The sequence below is a fragment of the Leptodactylus fuscus genome, chromosome 4 (assembly GCF_031893055.1).
Source record: "Leptodactylus fuscus isolate aLepFus1 chromosome 4, aLepFus1.hap2, whole genome shotgun sequence".
Taxonomy (NCBI): Eukaryota; Metazoa; Chordata; class Amphibia; order Anura; family Leptodactylidae; genus Leptodactylus; species Leptodactylus fuscus.
In genome coordinates this window covers 35,995,096-36,017,085 of record NC_134268.1, presented here as the reverse complement: position 1 = coordinate 36,017,085, position 21,990 = coordinate 35,995,096, and the positions used below count along the sequence as shown (strand labels likewise).

The window sequence follows — 21,990 nt, the reverse complement described above, 5'->3', positions numbered from 1 at the left end:
CCATTTTAGACGAATAGTGGATTTCAAATCCGGGTCATATGAGAATGTGAACTTTGTGACTATGAGACAGGGATAGCTGTACAGGCAGGGATAGCTAGGGATAACCTTTATTTAGGGGGGAATGTTATTAAAAATAACTTTTTGGGGCTCTATCGGGTGTGTAATTGTGATTTTTGTGAGATAAACTTTTTCCCATAGGGATGCATTGGCCAGCGCTGATTGGCCGAATTCCGTACTCTGGCCAATCAGTGCTGGCCAATGCATTCTATTGGCGTGATGAAGCAGTGCTGAATGTGTGTGTTTAGCTCAACTGCACCGGTGGAGTAGTTGGCTAAGCACACAGATTCAGCTCTGCTTCAATCAGCACTGGCCAATGCATTCTATTAGCTTGATGAAGCAGAGTGTGCACAAGGGTTCAAGCGCACCCTCGGCTCTGATGTAGCAGAGCCGAGGCTGCACAAGGGTTCAAGCGCACCCTCGGCTCTGATGTAGCAGAGCCGAGGGTGCACAAGGGTTCAAGCGCACCCTCGGCTCTGCTACATCAGAGCCGAGGGTGCGCTTGAACCCTTGTGCACACTCTTCTTCATCAAGCTAATAGAATGCATTGGCCAGCGCTGATTTGCCAATGCATTCTATTAGCCCGATGAAGTAGAGCTGAATGTGTGTGCTAAGCACACACATTCAGCACTGCTTCATCACGCCAATACAATGCATTAGCCAGTGCTGATTGGCCAGAGTACGGAATTCGGCCAATCAGCGCTGGCTCTGCTGGAGGAGGCGGAGTCTAAGATCGCTCCACACCAGTCTCCATTCAGTTCCGACCTTAGACTCCGCCTCCTCCGGCAGAGCCAGCGCTAATTGGCCGAAGGCTGGCCAATGCAGTCCTATGCGAATGCAGAGACTTAGCAGTGCTGAGCCAGTTCTGCTCAACTACACATCTGATGCACACTCGGCACTGCTACATCAGATGTAGCAATCTGATGTAGCAGAGCCGAGGGTGCACTAGAACCCCTGTGCAAACTCAGTTCACGCTAATAGAATGCATTGGCCAGCGCTGATTGGCCAATGCATTCTATTAGCCCGATGAAGTAGAGCTGAATGTGTGTGCTAAGCACACACATTCAGCTCTACTTCATCGGGCTAATAGAATGCATTGGCCAGCGCTGATTGGCCAGAGTACGGAACTCGACCAATCAGCGCTGGCTCTGCTGGAGGAGGCGGAGTCTAAGATCGCTCCACACCAGTCTCCATTCAGGTCCGACCTTAGACTCCGCCTCCTCCAGCAGAGCCAGCGCTGATTGGCCGAATTCCGTACTCTGGCCAATCAGTGCTGGCCAATGCATTCTATTGGCGTGATGAAGCAGTGCTGAATGTGTATGTTTAGCTCAACTACACCGGTGGAGTAGTTGAGCTAAGCACACAGATTCAGCTCTGCTTCAATCAGCGCTGGCCAATGCATTCTATTAGCTTGATGAAGCAGAGTGTGCACAAGGGTTCAAGCGCACCCTCGGCTCTGATGTAGCAGAGCCGAGGCTGCACAAGGGTTCAAGCGCACCCTCGGCTCTGATGAAGCAGAGCCGAGGGTGCACAAGGGTTCAAGTGCACCCTCGGCTCTGATGTAGCAGAGCCGAGGCTGCACAAGGGTTCAAGCGCACCCTCGGCTCTGATGTAGCAGAGCCGAGGGTGCACAAGGGTTCAAGCGCACCCTCGGCTCTGATGTAGCAGAGCCGAGGGTGCACAAGGGTTCAAGTGCACCCTCGGCTCTGCTACATCAGAGCCGAGGGTGCGCTTGAACCCTTGTGCAGCCTCGGCTCTGCTACATCAGAGCCGAGGGTGCGCTTGAACCCTTGTGCACACTCTGCTTCATCAAGCTAATAGAATGCATTGGCCAGCGCTGATTGGCCAATGCATTCTATTAGCCCGATGAAGTAGAGCTGAATGTGTGTGCTAAGCACACACATTCAGCACTGCTTCATCACGCCAATACAATGCATTAGCCAGTGCTGATTGGCCAGAGTACGGAATTCGGCCAATCAGAGCTGGCTCTGCTGGAGGAGGCGGAGTCTAAGGTCGGACCTGAATGGAGACTGGTGTGGAGCGATCTTAGACTCCGCCTCCTCCAGCAGAGCCAGCGCTGATTGGTCGAGTTCCGTACTCTGGCCAATCAGCGCTGGCCAATGCATTCTATTAGCCCGATGAAGTAGAGCTGAATGTGTGTGCTTAGCACACACATTCAGCTCTACTTCATCGGGCTAATAGAATGCATTGGCCAATCAGCGCTGGCCAATGCATTCTATTAGCGTGAACTGAGTTTGCACAGGGGTTCTAGTGCACCCTCGGCTCTGCTACATCAGATTGCTACATCTGATGTAGCAGTGCCGAGTGTGCATCAGATGTGTAGTTGAGCAAAACTGACTCAGCACTGCTAAGTCTCTGCATTCGCATAGAAATGCATTGGCCAGCCTTCGGCCAATCAGCGCTGGCTCTGCCGGAGGAGGCGGAGTCTAAGGTCGGACCTGAATGGAGACTGGTGTGGAGCGATCTTAGACTCCGCCTCCTCCAGCAGAGCCAGCGCTGATTGGTCGAGTTCCGTACTCTGGCCAATCAGCACTGGCCAATGCATTTCTATGGGGAAAAGTTAGCTTGCGAAAATCGCAAACTGACAGGCATTTCCATGAAATAAAGTGACTTTTATGCCCCCAGACATGCTTCCCCTGCTGTCCCAGTGTCATTCCAGGGTGTTGGTATCATTTCCTGGGGTGTCATAGTGGACTTGGTGACCCTCCAGACACGAATTTGGGTTTCCCCCTTAACGAGTTTATGTTCCCCATAGACTATAATGGGGTTCGAAACCCATTCGAACACTCGAACAGTGAGCGGCTGTTCGAATCGAATTTCGAACCTCGAACATTTTAGTGTTCGCTCATCTCTAGTCTCAACGATTACTTGACCTCTGAGGCCAATTGGTGGCCTAAAGGAAGGGACCTGAGATGTCACAGCCATCGAGGACTTCTGGCGAAAGAAGATAGTGCAGCAGCACTGGGAAGACATCGGAGCATCTAGTGACAACACTTTTATGCTATTCAGTATATACAGTACAGATGAGCCGTCAGTAATACACAAGGAAGCCGAGCTGCAGCTGTAGGGGCCCAAGCTTGCTAATAAATTTTCGTGCATTTTTTTCCCACCCCTAGCAATCGTCCTCCATTGGGGAAACAGTGAAACAAACTTGGATAAGGGCTGAAAAATAAAGCATGCAGCACTTCTTAAATCACTGCTAATGCTTTGGACAGAAATTGTTATTCGTCGACTTGAGTCATCGAGCTGTGCGCTTTGTTAGCGCTGATACCCAAAGTGGGAAATATTTACGGCCATTTATTTGCCAGAAATGTTCATGTTACAAAAGAAAACGTTCGTTTTCCCTGGTTTTGTGACTCGACAAAGTTAAACCGTGTTTGACAAGTGGAGTAGGTTTGTGGGCTTAGTCATAGGGCTCTGCCGCTAATGTGTGAAAAAGCTTCATCCTTGTATAATAGTAAGTTTTACAACTTCTACACCGGGGTTCAGTTCCTTACCAATAGCAGAATCTGTTTTTGCAGTCAGTGAATGGAAACTTTCCCATTTACACCCAAGGGCTTAAAGAGGTTTTCCTCTCATTAAATAGGAATTCACAAAGGTTATATGGGTATGATAGAGATTACTCACCCATGGAAGTGTATTAGTCTTTTGTAAAACCCCATACACACACATTATACTGCACATTTGATAATTTTTTCTTGTGCAGCATGGCCGTGCACAGCGAAACTGTCGATAAATGCCTGCTAGGATGTTCTGCAGCATTTTCTCTGTTAGAATTGCTGGTGAAATCAGGTAGTTTTTCCTGTGGCTCACTCGCAGATTTTTTTGCAGCCCTCTCATAGCTTTACATAGAAGAGTTTGACATCTGTGGGTAGAACCTGCAGCAATAATTGAAATTCTGTGGACTTAAAGGGGTTTCCTGCCCCAATGCATGGTTCTTAGGCTGAGCTGTTGGGTGAGTCTGACCCTTCAGTTGTCTGAAGCTGCTGCAGTGGATGGAGAATGGAAGCAACTTGTTTCCATTGAAATAATAAGAGCAGAGCTGCAATTTCTGCCACCGCTGCAATACGGTGGACGGGGCTCCAGTTCAGCTCCAATTACTTGCATAGTAACAGAACTTCTTCCACTCCCTGTCCAGTTTCCAGTGCACCAGAGGATCCTAGAATAGCTGATCTGTGCAGGGTCCTGTGTGTACGACATCAGTATAAATAAAGTATTAGGGGTCCGGAAAACCACTTTAGGGCTTAAGGCCTCATGGGACGACCTGTAGCTATAAAGCGCTGCGGGAAAAAACGCGGCTGCAATGCAATGTTTGCAGAGTTTTCCTCCACTGACTTTCTTTTTCAATTATATCTATGGGGAAACCACCGGCGTTTCTGTAGATATAATTAACATAATGCGATTTCCAAAACTGTGCCGTTTTTGGAAACCGTGGCGTGTCCGCGCCATGGTTTTTACTATAAAGTGGGCATGGGATTTGGAAGAATCCCATCCACTATGGAGTTGCTATAATAAAAGCCTTATTGCCGCTGGCAAATCGCAGTGTTTCAGACCCGTGGGGCCCCGGCCTAAGGCTAATGCCCCGCGTTGCGGAAATGCTGAAAAAAAAAAAAATATGCTGCATTTTACAGTATCATCAAAGTGAATTATGGGTAATCTCATCCACTCATTGCAGGAAAAATAATTTGTGTAAGAGCTGTGTTTTAAAAAATAATTAAAAAGATTTAATAATGAAAGAAAATTAATTATACAGTATTAAAAATGTAGTATTACAATTATAAATGTTTTTTTTTTTATTGTGAAGCTGGAGTCGGTAACTCTTTCCTAACTCTAGTGCCACCTATTTTTTCCCGACTTGACTCTCCAGACTCTGCTGTGCTGTATGGGTTGTGTGTACTGGATGCTTCTGTATCCAATATCATAGCAGACGTCACTATTGCATACAGCAGAACAAAGGTATCCTGATGTACACCAGTCTGATGACGGGACACTCTGTGAATGGGGGTCTATGGATAGTTCTCACTGCGACCAGAGTTTATAAACACTTGTCTAAGTAACAAGACCGGGCTATTTGCTCAAGTGTCTTAGCGGAAGGTCACATTTTGTAGCACATCTGTCCAATTGGTGCCTATTTATTTCTGTTTAGTAATTACCCCGGCTAATATTGCCTAATACTTTGCGTGTCCCTTGTGCCGGGCCCCTAATAGTACATTGCGTTACTATGTGCAGCGTGTTTGTTGCTTTATTTAGATATCGGCTGAGCCATTGGTAATGGGCTTCCTATGTGCCGGCTAGCAGGTGGTAAGCACCTCGCTATGGTTAGCCTCACAATACACAGTGTATATGGGGGTCACTTATGACTCATATTTTCCTATTTTAAGAAACAAAGCCGTCACCTTTTATTAGGCCGGCAGTAAAAGTTATGTTTGTTAGATTCTTAAATGATACTTTTGCATTTTTTTTTATTCACTCGATATTTGCTTGTAAATCTTTTAAACGGCCTTATAGAGTAAACCGCTGTTTAATGTGAAGCTGTGAAGTAAGTGCCGATCATTGTAACACATACCATCTTAATCCCCGGCTATTTTTATATCATGACTTCATAATGTTGGAAACCTTAAGCGACTTAGAACAAAAACAATAATCCCTTCACAGCTTGATGTGTAAACTGGTTATGTGTCCTTGTTTCCCAGTTTGATATTTTGGGAATATAGTAAATTTATAGTATGAACATGGAATTTTTTTTTTTTTTTTAAAGGGATGTGCATTGCTAGTACTTTAACAATTGCAGCACATTGGATTATAGGGGGTCTCTCTCCATGGTGAAGTGTATTAAACCAGCAATACCGACAGGTCAGGCTCAGCTGAATGTTACACTTTTCTCCCCATGACAATTCGTGCCTCCTTTGACAATATATTAATTTACTTAAGAATATGCAATTGAGTAGCACGGAGTATGGCAGTCGCCTGTGTTGCTCCAAACTGCTACGCCCCGTAGTGCTCTCATACGCTCTTCTTTCCACCTCCCTTCTTTAAGTCCCGGGCCAGTTTGCTATGCTGAAATATCGTCTGGCCCTGTGTCCTAACTTATATGCTGGTGTATTAGAGTAGTCTAGTAAGTAGCAGGTTGGAGCAACAGCGTCACCCTCATGCTCCAGATTACTTATTCGCATATTGTGAAATAAATTAATATTTTGGCAACAGAGGCACAAATTTTAATGTGAAAAAGGCGTTACCTGTCTAACCGTGGTGCTGTCATGCGATTTATATACCACTAGAAAGGAGACCGTGCACCCAATTCAGGGCACTGTTGACTTTCCCATTATGTGCCCTAGGCCTGGAGATATCGGTGCCGTTAATTTCGGCACAGATATCTCCCCACTGTCAGAAGGGCATTCCTAACAGTCTAGCATCATCGCTGGGCTGTGAGGAACGCCCCCCATAATAGTCCTTGTCCATAGACTTGTACTAGGGGTGGGGTGTCCCTCACAGCTCACTGTCATGGTTTGGCGGTAAGGAATGCCCCTCTGACAGTACAGCTCGTAGGTGTAATTGACATGTTGCGATTTTCAAAAGTTTTGGAAATTGCAGCATGTCCGCTGCATGTATTTCCCTGCAATGTGTGCATGGGATTCTCTAGCGCTGCGGGCTCCTCACTGAATACCAGGCATGGCAGTGTACATTGCGTAGCGGCTGTGTATGGTATTGTAGCTCAGCAGCTTTCACTTTTGAATGAACTTGACCTCACTGGCCTGTGAAGAGGAAATAGCGTTCACCCCACCGCCGCTGCTACTGCAAGCAGATGATCTATGGGGGTCTTCAGTGTCAGATCCCCCGATGAATCAAATATTGATGACCTATGTTAAGGATAAGTCATCAAAATATAATTCCTATAATACCCTTTTATGTGTATTACACCACATCACACAACACTATTCTACCATAACATCCCAACTTAAGCGGGCCATATACATTGTACCAGCACCAGCCTTCATAATCTTATTATTGGCGGAGGGCTCATGCCTTCTCCAAAATAAGACGTATTCTCCACCCCCGCACGCTCTCACCATGCCCCCTTTTCTGTAGAGTTGACCCGACCAACTCTGACTCCACAGACTTGCTCTAGATAATAGGAAAAACAATTACATTTTGCTGCCAAGTAAAAATAAAATCTATTTATTCCTGCATATTGTTATTTTTATGTATTTTCATTCTGCAGCACAGATGGAAATCATCTCTTGTGGACAAATACATATTGACTTTTAGAATGTTTGTGCTCAGTTTTTTTTTGCAGAGTCTTGAAGGATCTTCAGGGGACTTGTAACTGCGCTTTATGGCCTTTTTTTGTTATATTGCTGTGTGTGCATTTATGTTTTTTTTTCCTTTCTCCACCATGCAGCTATAGGATGTACGAGATGATTCCAGACTCTACATGACTGGTGCTTTCTCTTGTAGGTTATGTCCAGAGTTTAATCCGTCGCGTTGTGAACAATGTGAATATTGTGGTGAATAACCTGATCTTGAAGTACGTGGAGGATGATATCGTCCTGTCGGTCAACATCACATGTGCAGAGTGTTACACGGTGGATGAGTTCTGGGATCTAGCATTTATGGACATCTCTGGTGAGCTGTAATTCCTAATGTTTGTGTCTTGACTCATTTATCTTTATATGTAAGTTTGGCTTTTTACAGTCGGACATCTACTGAAAGAGCAAGTTAGCTTAGTTGTTTTAAGGATTTTCTGGGATAATGATGACTATTATCCAAAGGGGTTTGCAAACTTCCTTTAAAACCGAAAAAGTAATGTAAGCGACCCGTCACTGAGCAGAGGATTGTTGCCTTTAATGTAATGTTTTTCCATTGCAGGCACTGAACTCGTCCTTAGAAAAGTTATTAATTTTTCGGACTGCACAGTTTGTCTTGACAAGAGAAATGCCAGCGGGAAGATAGAGTTTTATCAGGATCCTCTTCTGTACAAGTGTTCATTCCGAACCCGCCTGCACTTTACATACGACAGCCTTAACTCCAAGATGCCTGCAGTGATCAAGGTAATTGTCTCTTATACTATAGGGTCAATATACCTTCTATTCCATGATCCCCCACCCTCCCCACCCACACACACACTTATACACTTACAGTAAATGTGTGGTTAAGTACTTGTGTTCTGGATTTGGAAAGGAGAATAAAACACTGCTGACTACTTCTCCTGCCCTGACATAATATTAGCTGGTTAACTGCTTCCATCCAAATCAACGTTTTTGGTTGGCATTAATTCATATGGCCATGATCTAAACACGTATACTTCCACAAAAGTCCAATCTGTGTATTCACTTCCTTGTTCACTCTAGCGTTTGAGTCTCCATAGGAGACTCTATCCAGGACTCTGCTTAAAATCAACAGAGAGAGAGGTCTTTTAAGGAGGACTTTTCAATCCCTTGGTTTCAGTATATAACTGGCGGAAATGGGTCAGCGTTTTTTTTTTTTTTTTTTTTTTTTTTTTAAAGCGGACCAAGTCTCCATCTTTCAAGTCTCCGTGTGGACCTTAACGACAGATACTCGAATGCTAATGTGAACCTAGCGTAATTCCGACATAATAGGGAAAAGGTATTAACACTGTCATTTCCTCTGCTAGTCTTAATCCATTCCTCCACTGGTGCAAGAAGTACCTGAATTACTAAGAGGCACCTTGGGAAGAAATTCTCAACTACGTTACAAATAAGTCAGTCTTGCAGGATTTTATGTCCTGGATTTTTGTCAGACACTGTGTCAGAGACTCTAAACGGAGACTCCAATGCAGATGTGACAGTAGCCTTAAAGGAAAAGTGTCACCAGGAAATGACTTATTGTTTAAATCTTTCAATTCCAACACTTGCCGCTAAGCCTTAAATAGTCTGTGACTTCCTGTCTTCTGGAGATCAACCATGGGCCGTAGACACAGTGGTCTATGGCAGACCCTATATACTTCAATGTGGGCATTTTCTCGGCAAGCTCTGTAATCTCTGCAGGATTTTTTTTTAAATATAGATAACAACATGGATTTTTTTTTTTTTTTAAATAAAAAAAACCTCACTAAAGAATTGAATAAATTACAGAGGGGAGCAGGTAAGGTGAAACATAAAAAACAAAGCAAAAAAACCCATACCTCTTACTGGCGCTCCAGTATCCGCTACAATGTCGGTATAGGCATGCACCATGCTGCTGGAAGTCCTGTGTGACAAGTGACCTCCAAGGCCAATTACTGGCCTCCGTGATGGTACCTGACAACATAACTCACGTATATCACCTGATCTCAGTGGTAACATGCAACATGTGGTTTCCAGCAACAAAGGCACCGCATGTCTGAGCAGACGGCGGCGATGGGCACTGGGGATAGGTGTGTATGATTAACTGTATATACTCGAATATAACCCGAATTTTTAAGCACAGTTTTTGTGCTGAAAAAGCCCCCCCTCGGCTTATACTCGAGTCAAGCAAAAAAAGGGGGAGGGGTGTCTATGACACCCGCAATAGTAATGTATAAAATCTCCCATAAAATAGTGGGGGAAAAAAAAAAAAAAAAAAAAGAAGCTTTAAAAAATATAATAAAAAATAAAATAAATAAAAGTTGTAAATCCCTCCTTTCCCTAGAATACATATAAAAGTAGAAAATGACTGTGACACACATACACATTAGGTATCCCTGTGTCTGACAGTGCCCGGTCTACTGAATATAGGGGATCTGCAGTGCTCCTGTTCCGTCAGGAAGGGGTTAATAGGAGCACTGCAGATACCCTATATTCAGCCAGGCTGAATACCAAGTGGGGGGGGGGGGGGGGGGAAACAGTCCTCAAGCTCAGGGAAGGGGCAGACAGACAACCAAAACACCACTCCCCTTTCCCAGCAGCCAGCAACTACTGAACCCAAAAAAGATTTTAATTTTTGAAATTTTCCAGTAGCTACTGCATCTCTCCCCCCCCCCCTCGGCTTATACTCGAGTCAATAAGTTTTCCCAGTTTTTTGTGGTAAAATTAGGGGGGTCGGCTTATACTCAACTATATACAGTATTTTATTTATTTTCATATTCAACCTTCCCCCTCCTCCTCTGTGATTTGACAACCCCTTTAACATAAAACTTGATTTAAAAAAAAACAGATAATTTTATGGTGAAACATTCCCTTTAAGTTATGGAAAGAAATAAGTGATGCTTACAAAAGTGAAGGCAACAGCTAGAATAATGATTCCAACCAAACTCCTGCAGGACTTCTTTATTTTAGGCATATTGCTGGATTTTTTTGTTCATGAAACACTTTTCTTCCTAAGTTCTATGTTCTTATATTTAGATTCACACAATGGTTGACAGCCTGAAGCTCTCCCTCACCGATCAGCAGCTTCCCATGTTTATCCGGATACTGCAGCTAGGGATTGCTCTGTATTACGGAGAGATCGGAAACACGAAAGAAGAAATTGAGGAACCTCCTGGACATGTAAAGGACACTGTAGTTCACATACCTGGTAAGTGCTGCAGTTTTAGCTTAAAGGTAGGGCTGTATGGCTACATTAAATTGTACCTGGTAGAGTTTATAATGGGGTGGCAACCTAAAAAATATGGTGCTCACCTCTTACTGTTTTCCTGCTGGTCCAGTTCTATCATTGTCCAGGTTCCTGCTACTCTTTGCCTCCAGGCCCTGCTCAACACACAGGAAAGAGCTGGAGGTCCTCACTCAACCTGTCGCTAGCCAAAGAATTGACCCACGAGTATTTGGCTGAATGGGCTTCTCCAAGCATTTTCAGGATGTGGAGAACAGCAGGGACCTGAACAGGACTGGCAGGGGATCCTAGAGAGTTGTTTTGCTAATTTGTTATTCCTTAGCCCTATAATCCCTAACAATTATGATATTATTGCATTGCTAGAAATTCCCTTTAAACCTGCAGCCAACTTGTCATGGAAAAAAACCGCGTGTTTATATTGTAGATTTTGCGACAGTTTTTTTTAACCAAACCTAAGAGTGGACCCAAAAGGAACAGACAATGTAAGGCAGTTCTTATACTTCTACCTTCTACTAAATCCACTCCTGGCTTTGGCTCAAGAAACCGCAGCAAATTCTTCAACAAAAAAAAAATGCAGCCAGTGGTTGGCCTCAAATATTAGTCACATCTCTAGGAAATGCCATCACTTTCTTTAGGACAACCACCGATTGTGAGAATAAGGGGGGCACAGTACCTCTGTATAGCTGCACCCCTTCTAGGTCTTCCCTGCTTACTTAGGAGATCCTTACGTTATATATGCCTCCGACAGAAATCTGCAGTGTGTCCCACTGTATAGGCCAAAAAATATAGCATACAGTATGTTAAACATTTCTTTATTCACTGAGTCTTTCTGCCTAAGACTATGCTTTCCCATACAGCTGAACAAAAGGTATTATGATACATACCATCCTAATGTATGCCAAAATAAGGGCAGGTTCACATCTGCGCCCGATCTCCGCTTTGCAGGTTTCCATCTTCTTCCCGAGAAACTGTGCAGGAGACGGAAACCGGCAGTCACTTTTCAAACCCAATCATTTGAATGGGTTTGCAAAGTGAGCGCCCGTGAGCGTCTTCTGGTCTTCGCGGTGAAACCGTATTTTTTTTTTTTTCTAACCGGACACAAATTACGACATGCAGAACTGTGTGTCTGGTTAAACAAAAAAAAACAAACAAAAAACGGTTTCGCTGCGGAGACCAGAAGACGCTTACGGGCACTTACGAGTGGACACTGACTGTCAGGTTTCTGTCTCCTGTCGGCAGAAGATGGAAACCCACAAAGCGGAGACCGGGAGCAGATGTGAATCCGCCCTAATACACACTCTTGGCTTAATGGGATCACATTGTACAGTGTTAATTCACCCTTTTGCTATGTTTGCCTCCTTGCCATTGTGTCCGTTGAAGGAACAGAACAACAGACATTCTGTCTGCTAAAATAGCGGAAACCAACATTGCCCGATGACCCCATTGACTATAATCCTTCGGATAAATGTTCTTTTACGCGGAAACTGACAGACAAACGTCAGACTTATCACACTTTTTTGCTTCTGTAACTTTACACTATGAACATGTGGAGGAGTGAATTGATAAATCCATACATCTGAATATATTTTGTAAGGGAACAGAGCAGTAAGGGAATGTCCCCAAATGAATGACCGATCTTCTAAAGACTTTTGGAGATGATAATGGAGACAATGGTTGTATATAATGACCGGTCTTCCCAGCATGTCTCCATTATGTCATTTTCGTTAATCTATGCATTTTGTTAAGCAGGCTTTCAATGTGCTGATCTCTGGTAGCATCATTTAGTGAATTGGGCCAATGATTAAAGATACTAGCCACAATAATATAATGTGGACAATTGTGGTGATTGTATACAGGGAGCTCATGGATTTCCCCCATTTCTGCCTTAAATGATTGCAGGCACGGTTTAACTTTGATCAGAAATTCTGTCCTGTAAAATCAGGGTTCAGGCCGAGGGATGGGCACAATACATCTGTTTTTAACAGCTTACAGATACGACGACGGTCCCAAATGACAATCCCAATTACCGAATTTAATTGATTACTGACATGGTCCTGAAATTAAATGATGCTCGGATTATGTCATGTGCCATGTGCTGGGATAGGAAGCACCTTAAATAGGGGAAATTGCAGTTCCTACTGGGACAATAGACAGGCCGGGGACTCCATGTCACTGCATTAACCCTTTATGTTATTGAGGTCTGAATAGCACTAAAGCTCAAGCTGAATTTTGTACCTGATAAACTCTATTTACCGATTTAAATACATTTTTATGATTCTGATTATTAAGCATTTTTTTCTGAATTTTTTTTCCCATATAATCTGATGCTTTTATATTAAATCACATAGTACGAAGCAACGAAGTGGGATTGGAAAAAAATGCTGCAAAGTAAGAAAGTTTCCCAGAAGGGTTAATAGTTTATTCTTGTCAATTAACAACATTAAGTGAATGAAGAAAAGAGAAATGTAAATCCCATCAATATTAGGTGTGACTTTTGCCCTTTGCCTTTCATCCATTCTTCTCGGTACATTTAAACACAGTTTTTGAAGGAACTCGGCAGGGAGGTTGTTCCCAGCATCTTGGAGAACTAAGCCCAGATCTTCTGTGGATGTAGTCTTAGTGCAATCCGTCTGTCTCTTTAGATAATCCCAGACAGACTGAATGTTGTTGAGATCAGGCCTCTTTGGGAGTCATATCATCTCTTTCCTGATTCCTTCTACATACCTATCTGTTCGTTCGTGGACCAAGTGGGGGAACTCTGCTCGGGTTCATGGTCTTGGTTGATATTTTTCCTAAATGTGAGGCAATCCATGTCTGAGGGGAGAAGCTAAGCTGTGACATCATCTGCTGTCAGTAGTGGATAATGTGATGCTTCAGTATTATTATAGAGGTGTGATCTTCTATTGGGATAAGGTGACTGCGCCAAAGAAAACCATTACAGATTTGGCAAGGGTCAATCTATTAATAAGCTTAAGCAGGTGTGGAAAAAATATTACATAGAACGCTGCAAATAAAATTACCAATTGTTTATTTTTGTTAATTACAAGCTCTGATGTCTTTGGGATTACATGAAATGGTTACTAAGTCCACCGAAGAGCTCTGGTAGTTCCTCCACTCCATCCAATGGTTACATAGTAACTGAAGTCTCCGTGCAAATGGCAGTCTCCTGAAGGAGTTTTCTTAGTCCTTGGTTTTCTATGGAGTCTATGGTGTTTTGGGACTCTTATGGTGTGTTGGGACTCTGTATGGATCTTCTTATTGTTCTTCCTCTTCTTTCATTATTTCAGACAATTCTTGTAGATTTTCACTGATGACGTTCATGTAAAAGTCTACGTCTTTTAGTAATGTTCTTATTAAAGCCTCCATAGGATCAGTCTTGGGGTCTTTATGTGCCGGTGTCTCAGTAACCACTTCGGTTAGTTCTACCTCCGCACTGTCCGTGTGTGCGGGCTGATGTTTCTTGTAGGTATAATATATAAAGGCGGCAATAATTATCAGTAGCAGGGCGCCACATAGTGCCACGGTGGTAGATCCAAGGACTAGCTCTGTAGCCGGTGGCAGGGTGATGGTGGAAGCGGTCACTGTTAAGAAATGAAGAATAAACAATGATGAGATTTTACTGTATACAGGACAAACATCTTAGGGGGCGTTCACACTTGCGCCCGGTGTCCGCCCTGTGCCACTCCATACCATAAACACAAGACAATTGTTCAGGAATGGTTTTCTTCCCTGATTCTGGTATTTTACCTTCTGTCTATGCTGAGATTATGGTTGGTTTATATATTTGAGAATTGGATGTTTTTGGGTTATATGTAGAAATAAAATGACAGACTAATTGTGCAGGGAAAGATAAATGGTGCTGTGATCTGCGTATAAGCCTTTGTACCAGAAGCCCCGGGTATGACATTATTACCTTGTGCTGTCATGGCAGTGACTCTCCCGTCCACATCACATGCGGTAAATAAAAGCATAGTCGCAAGAAAAAATCTCCTCTCCATCAACTTCTTCAAAACCCTCAACTGTTTCCATCAGATTCCTCACCTTATAGAGCAGAACAGGGCGTTGTGATGTCACTGGTATTGTGATGTCATCAGCTTGTATACAGACATCATGTGTCGATGTCTAATAAAGATTGGCAATTAAAAAAAAACATAGTGCAATGGTCATGTAGAGGGGAAGTCCATGGACTGTCCCTGTTTTCCTCATACTGCTGTTATGGTGGTGACATGTGATATCCTGGATCAATTCTCCGTGTCACGCTAGGTTCACACCTGCGTTCTTCTTTCCATTCTGTGCTTTCCGTCTTCTGCATGCCAAATGAATGGGTGAGAGAGACTCCTGCAGGTTTCCGTCTCCTGCCTCTGTTTGAGGCAGGAAACGGAAACCTGCATAACGGAAAGCACAACGCAGATGTGAACGAGCCCTTACTGACGCTTTTTCTTGTATGTAAGTGAAGCAGCGATGAGTTTCAGTTGGATTCCATTGCTGGCTGATGGTTTTGCTGTTAGCGTGTGGTCACCTGGCATACAATGGGATTTACAGAGAAGTGAAAGCACCGGTGACCCATGGACTGGCTATTGCTGGATCCAGCACATCATGTGTCGTCACCCTAATGCAGATGGAGTATAGGTTCCCAAATTACTGACACCTGTCCCCAAAATGTGTAGAAAATGAAGGTACAGCTCACAAAAGTCTTGAGACAGGTCATCATTAAAAATGTTGTGGGATATCCCTTCAAAGCTTGATGTTGTCCTTGAGTCTGTCAGCAATAAATCAGTTAGGGGGCGTTCACACTACCGTCTGTGTCCGACAGGTAGTGTCCGCTCCTAATGTCCATGACAGATTTTGAGCGGACACTAGGAGCGGACACTACCTGTCGGGCACCGACGGTAGTGTGAACGCTCCCTTACAAACCCAATCCCGATACCATGTACAATTTCCAAATATTCCTGTTATTTAGCTTTGGAAATGTAAATTGTCATTTTATTAATATGCAAATGAGGGGGTTGTGCTTTGACGAAGAGCTGAGACTGAAGCCCAGACAAGATAAGTCACAGCCCCAAAATTTTTTTTTCATTTGCATGTGGATTAAACTGCAATTTACATGTAAATGAGCTGAATAAAAAAGGGATATTTGGAGGCGTAACTTGAAGCACCTGGGCCCTAATGCAAAATCAGTAATGGGGATCCCACCTCCCATGTGGTGTATTCTTACATCAGAGAGAGGCCTTTGGGCCCATTGGGCTCCAGAGTCATTAGTGATTGTTACCCCTGACCTCATTTTGCTATGGCCCTATAATGTGATTAGATTTATAAACATCTAGCCTCTTCCCATGACTTCGTCTGTGGGCTGTTGGTGAGGATCCGCCTATATTTAGCGTAATGCGGCCAGCGATGATCGGGCTGCGCCTGTGTGTCGGCTCTTCTACATCTGTGCATATGCGCAGCAGACCCTGCGGAGGCCGCGTCTGTAGCTGTGTGGAGACATGTATATAGCAGTACAGACATGTGACAGGTAGAGCGCAGTATGGATATGAGACCTATAGATCAATGTATGGAAATGTGACATGTAGGTAGCAGTGTGGAACTATGCCACGTATATAGTCTTGTGTGAACATGCAGATAGCAGTATTGACATGTGTAGCTGTGTGGGGGACATGTATACAGCAGTACAGATACGTGACAGGTAGAGCACAGTATGGATATGAGACCTGTAGGTAAGTGTTTGGAAATGTGACACGTACATGTATTTCTCCCAAGGGCAGGTTCACACCTGTGCCCGGTCGCCGCTTTGCAGGGTAATATCTAGTTTTTAGTTATACTATTTTAGGAGGATATGTTTAATCACTTTTTTTTTTTAGGCGGTGAAGCAGTGATAAAATGGTTATTTCATCCATTATTATTATTATTATTTTGCTACGGCGTTTATCGCAGGTGATGAATGTTTTTATATTTTAATAGTTTGGGCATTTTTTGATTTGGAGATTCCTCTTGTGTTTTATTTAGTAATATTTATGTGATATGGGGAAAGAACGGGTGATTTTCAACTTTTTAGGTTTTTTTTATTTTTATATATATATATTTAGAAAAACAAAAACATTTAAAAAAAATGTGCCAAGAAAACAACAGATCTCCTCCACCTTCGTGAAGTGTTGTGACATGAAGGGTTACAACAGAAATCTGGATTCATCTGGACAATGTGTGTCCTCTGCTCGAGGATCCAATTTACGGTATGTTCTCATTTGCCCATTGGAGCTTTTTCCTAGAAATGGCACAAGGACTGGTCATCTGCTCTTATAACCCACCCGTGGTAATGAAGACTTGTACGTACAGATACCAATGTTGTATTCAGCTGCAGTTTGCTTGACTGTGCCCCACCTGTTCCTCAGAACAATTCTTGGCATCTCTGACCTCTTTCTTCCATAAGTATCGTTGGATGTTTTTTCTCTATTACACCAATCTCGTATATTCTCAATAATACAGTTGCATAAGAAAACCCCACAAGGTTGGCAGTTCTTAACCCCTTCCCGACATCCGCAGTAATAGTACAGCGGATGCCGGGTGTGTAATTATGGCGTTGGCCCAGGAGCCAGGCGGCCGCCATAGCCGGACCGATCGGAGGCATTACCCCTTTCGGCGCCACGGTCAAAGACGCCAGAGGCGCCATTTTCCCGACAGCGCATGGGCGCCGCCATTTTGCCAGTGATCGTCGGCACCTGGAGCATGCTCCAGGGCCGACGTCACGTTGGCATGACAGCCGGGAGCCTTTGCAAGGCTCCCAAGCTTGTCTGCAAATTCTTTCTTTTGCAGGCTGGTCTATGCAGCCTGCAAAAGAAAGGATGATTTTTTGCAATGCATTAACATTGTAATGCATTGAATTAGTGATCAGACACCGCCATTTTGCCGGTGATCGCCGGTGCCAGTAGCAAGCTCGAGGGCCAACGTCACGTTGCCATGACAGCCGGGAGCCTTGTTAAAGGCTCCCGGCTGGTCTGCAATCTCTTTCTTTTGCAGGCTGGTCTATGCAGCCTGCAAAAGAAATTATGAAGTTTTGCAATGCATTAGCACTGTAATGCATTGCATTAGTGATCAGACCCCCTGGGGTTCAGCGCCCCTAGGGGGTCTAATAAATGCAAAAGAATTTTTTTTTTTTTTTTTTTAAATATAACAGTTTTTTTTTTAAAAAGTATTAAAAATTCAAATCACCCCCCTTTCCCTAGAACACATATAAAAGTAGTTAAATACTGTGAAGCATATACATGTTATTTTTCCCTGTTTCCGAAATCGCCCGCTCTACAAATCTATAAAAATATTTTTCCTGCTCGGTAAACACCATAGCGGGAAAAATAGTCAAAGGTGCCAAACCGTCATTTTTTCACTGTTTTGATTCTGATAAATGTTGAATAAAAAGTGATAAATGCAATAGCATTTCCCAAAAATGGTAGAACTACAAAGTACACCCGGTCCCGCAAAAAAAGGACACCCTATGCATCCCCGTACACGGACGTATAAAAAAGTGACGGCTGTTAGAATGTGGCGACTTTTAGAAAAAAATTTTTTTAACACAGTTTTGGATTTTTTTAAAGGGTCAAAATGTAAATAAAACCATATAATTTAGGTATCCCTGGAACCGTACCAAAACACATAATACACGGGACATGTCACTGTGGCTGCACAGTGAACGCCGTAAAACCGAAGCCCGTAAGAATGTCACAGAAATGCATTTTTTCTTCAAATCCACCCCATTCTGCTTCCCAGTACATTATACAGAATAATTAATGGTGGCATCATGAAGAAAAATTTGTCCCGCAATGATTAAGACTCCATATGGCTCTGGGAGCGGAGAATTAAAAAAGTTATGGGGTTTAGAAGGAGGGGAGTCAAAAACGAAAATCAAAAAATGCCATCGGCGGGAAGGGGTTAAAATCCTGGCGATGACAATTCCTGCACTGATGGCCATGTCTTGTTCCAAGTCCTATTCTCTCATTCTGACGTGAATTAACACTAAGGGTAAGTTCACATAGGTTATTTTTGGTCCTAAACTTGAGGTGGAGGCCGCCTCAGGTTCCGGACCAAAATACGGGTAGCTGCGAATGGATCCCAGTCCGTTTTGTGGCCTGTGCTCACTGACCTGAGAGAATGGGGCTGTGCAGGCACAGGCTGCACACAGATGTCATCCATGTGTCGTCCATGCCATTTAATCATGGCCTAGCAACAATATTCTGAGACCTGTGGAATTATCTAATGTTAAGTTCATTAAACCATAGTCCTGTGCAGAACTTTTAATGACCACAGTGAAAGTTGAAGGATTAAGGGGTTTTTCCCTATGCATCGGAGTGGAGATAATTCTTAGGCACCACTCACACTGAGTTTTTTAGTGCTGATTTTGATGCGGAATCTGCGTCAGAATCAACGTGGAAAAAAAGCCTCCCATTGACTTCAAAGGGTTCCATTTTCCGCTAGCAGGAGGCTTTTTTTTTTCTCCATGTGGGTTCGGACGCGGATTCAACTACAAAATCAGAGCCAAAACATTCTGTGTGAATGGACCCTTAGACTTCCACTGATCAGTAGAAGCGAGCAGTGCTTGGACATCATGCACATCGTTCTATTCATATTAATGGGAGCTCCGGAGATAGCCAAGCCTTCTCTAACACTCCCATTGACTTGAATGGAGAGGTAAGCCTACTGTCTGACCACTGCTCCATTCAGAATAAGGGGGGTGGGGGGTCCAAAGTCCCCTGTTCTCCTGATCAGTGGGGTGAGCAGTCAAACCACCCTTGATCTACGAATTATCTCCTGTCCCATAGATAGCGATAACTTGATTTTATAGGAAAACTCATTTAAATATAAGTAAAACATGAAAGTAAAAAATCAAAAACTCTTAAGAAATTTGTATAAGAGAATTTTTTAAAAATCTGTTTAATATTAATTAAAATTCTGATTTCGAGGGCAACACGGTGGCTCAGTGGTTAGCACTGCAGCCTTGCAGCGTTGGAGTCCTGGGTTCGAATCCCGCCAGGAACAACATCTGCTAGGAGTTTGTATGTTCTCTCCGTGTTTTCGTGAATTTCCTCCCATTCTACAAAGACATACTGATAGGAAAAAAATGTACATTGTGATCCCTATATGGGGCTCACAATCTACATTTAAAAAAAAAATAAAAAAATTCAGATGTCGGATTGCGCATATTGCATCTGATCCCTACATTTAGCATATGCTTAAGGAAAAATTCTTGACATATACGTTAAACATATCTATAGGGCTCTATTCATCCAACTAAGACCAAAAGAGTGTCCTTGGAGTGCAATGCATCAGCATGTCTCCCCCCCCCCCCCCCAACTTTATAGAAATAGCATGCATCAGAGGTACACAAAGGGAGCATATAACTTTGACGGAAGGGCTGATCACTGTGTGCAAAGATCCTGATTATGTATAAATAAATACATAGGATTTAGTGCCATAAGTCAGGTTCTATAGCTGAAGCTACTTATAATCCAGTGTAAAGGAGCACTGTGGGAGTTGTAGTAGTCGCTAGGCTGTTTATCCCGCCACTATACGTGGTGTTAATCACTGTAGACAGATAAAAGGCTGCGGCAGAAGGAAATGATTACTTGATGGAGTTCAGCGAGGCTATCTGTGCAAGGAAGCAGATACAAGGTTTCCTTTCTCATCTGCCACTGTACATTACTCAAAAAGACTCTCAGCAACTGGTCCATTCCTTCTGCAACACATAATCATGTCTCTGTGCTTCTGTGGGGTTGGCAGCTCACATATATACTGTATGCCACTGATCTCCTTAGTGCGTGAAATAAAGCATCTGTTTCATCAAGACTTCCCTTGTAAAAAGTGATTACTGTTCTTACTGTAATAACTGCAGGCTCGGGCTTTACATTACTCCAGCCTACAGTCATATTGTTCCAGAGACTCTCAGTGCTCCTATACAGCAGAGGCTTCAGGTTGCGGCATAGAGTGCCAGGATAATGCCAAGGTGCCCTTTAAGTTAAACATTGTAGCAGGATGACAGGAATGTGGAGTCAAGAACAGCTTATTGACTCCGACTTCAAAATAAAATAATAAAATATTTAAAGTAATATTATGCAAATATTATTATTAATGCAATTATGTAATTACAAATATATATATATATATATATATATATATATATATATATATATATATATATATAAAGGGATTCAATCATTAGGAATAGCCTTAAGAAAGCCTATTCTTCTCCTACCTTTAGATGTCTTTTCCTCACCGCCGTTCTGTAGAAATCCTGGTTTTCTTCTGTATGCAAAGAAGTTCTCTCACAGCACTGGGGGTGTTCCCAATGTTGGCTTCAAACTTCTAGGCCTCGGGCAGAGCCAACTGCACATGCCTAGAGGTTTGAAGCCAGCGCCGGAAGAAGACACAGGGAGAGGCCGTTCCAGGCAAAGATACAGGTGGTGATGGAGATTTCTCTCGCAGCATTGGGGATGCCCCCAGTGCTATTTGAGCGCCAGAGACTGCCCCCAGTGCTGTGAGAGAACTCATTTGCATATAGAAGAAAACTGGCAGAGAAGACATCTAAAGGTAGGAGAAGAATAGTCTTTCTTAAGGCTATTCCTACGTCTTAGGGACAAAAATTGTATTTTAATGATTAAATCACTTTAAACAAATTCTATAAATAATTATACAAATACAGTTATATCATTAACCACATGAGGACCGCCGTACGTAAATTTACGGCCTCATGTGCTGGTACCTAAAGACCGGACTATTGCCGAAATACGTCCGGCCTTTAGGTACCTTTCTGGCGGGGGGAGGGGTGCGGGGGGGACAGGGGTTAGGTGTTACTAACACCTAACCCCTTCCTCCATAACGTCCAGTCGGAACTGAGTCCGACTGGAAGTTTTAACCCTTTCGATCGCGCCGTGAAACATCACGGCGCGATCGAAAGGCATCCGCCGACAATTAAATCAGATCGGCACCCCCCGCGGCGAGATCGGAGGGTGCCGATAGCAGTAAAAGGTAGTCTGGGGTCTGGCCAGTGACCCCAGACTGCCCGTAGCCCCCACATACCTGGTGATCCTGCCAGGACCTTCTGATGTCAGGCTGTGCGTCTACACAGCCTGACATCCTGCTACGGAATGCCATGTGGGACACCTGCATGCTGTGTCTCACATGGCATTCTATATCAGCAAAGTATTGCTGATTGAAGTGTCCTAAATGGACACATGAAAAAGTAAAAAAAAATGTAAAAAAAATAAAATGAAGTGTATGAAAAAAATTAATAAAGTTATAAAGCCCAAAAATCCCTTTTTCTCAATAGAAAATGAATTATATAAAAAAAGAACTCAAAAGTAATAAAAACAATGCATATTTGGTATTGTCGCGTCCGTAACA

The 21,990-nt window shown here is 43.4% G+C and overlaps 1 protein-coding gene across 1 annotated transcript in view; it reads left to right on the top strand.

The window, feature by feature from the left end:
- The window catches only part of VPS13B (vacuolar protein sorting 13 homolog B), a 705,368-nt gene that overhangs the window by 58,153 nt on the left and 625,225 nt on the right, over positions 1-21,990 (top strand). The window contains exons 5-7 of the mRNA XM_075270303.1: positions 7,534-7,701; positions 7,945-8,126; positions 10,398-10,569. Of these exons, the coding sequence (XP_075126404.1) occupies positions 7,534-7,701; positions 7,945-8,126; positions 10,398-10,569 (522 nt within the window). The remainder of the gene's footprint in view (positions 1-7,533; positions 7,702-7,944; positions 8,127-10,397; positions 10,570-21,990) is intronic.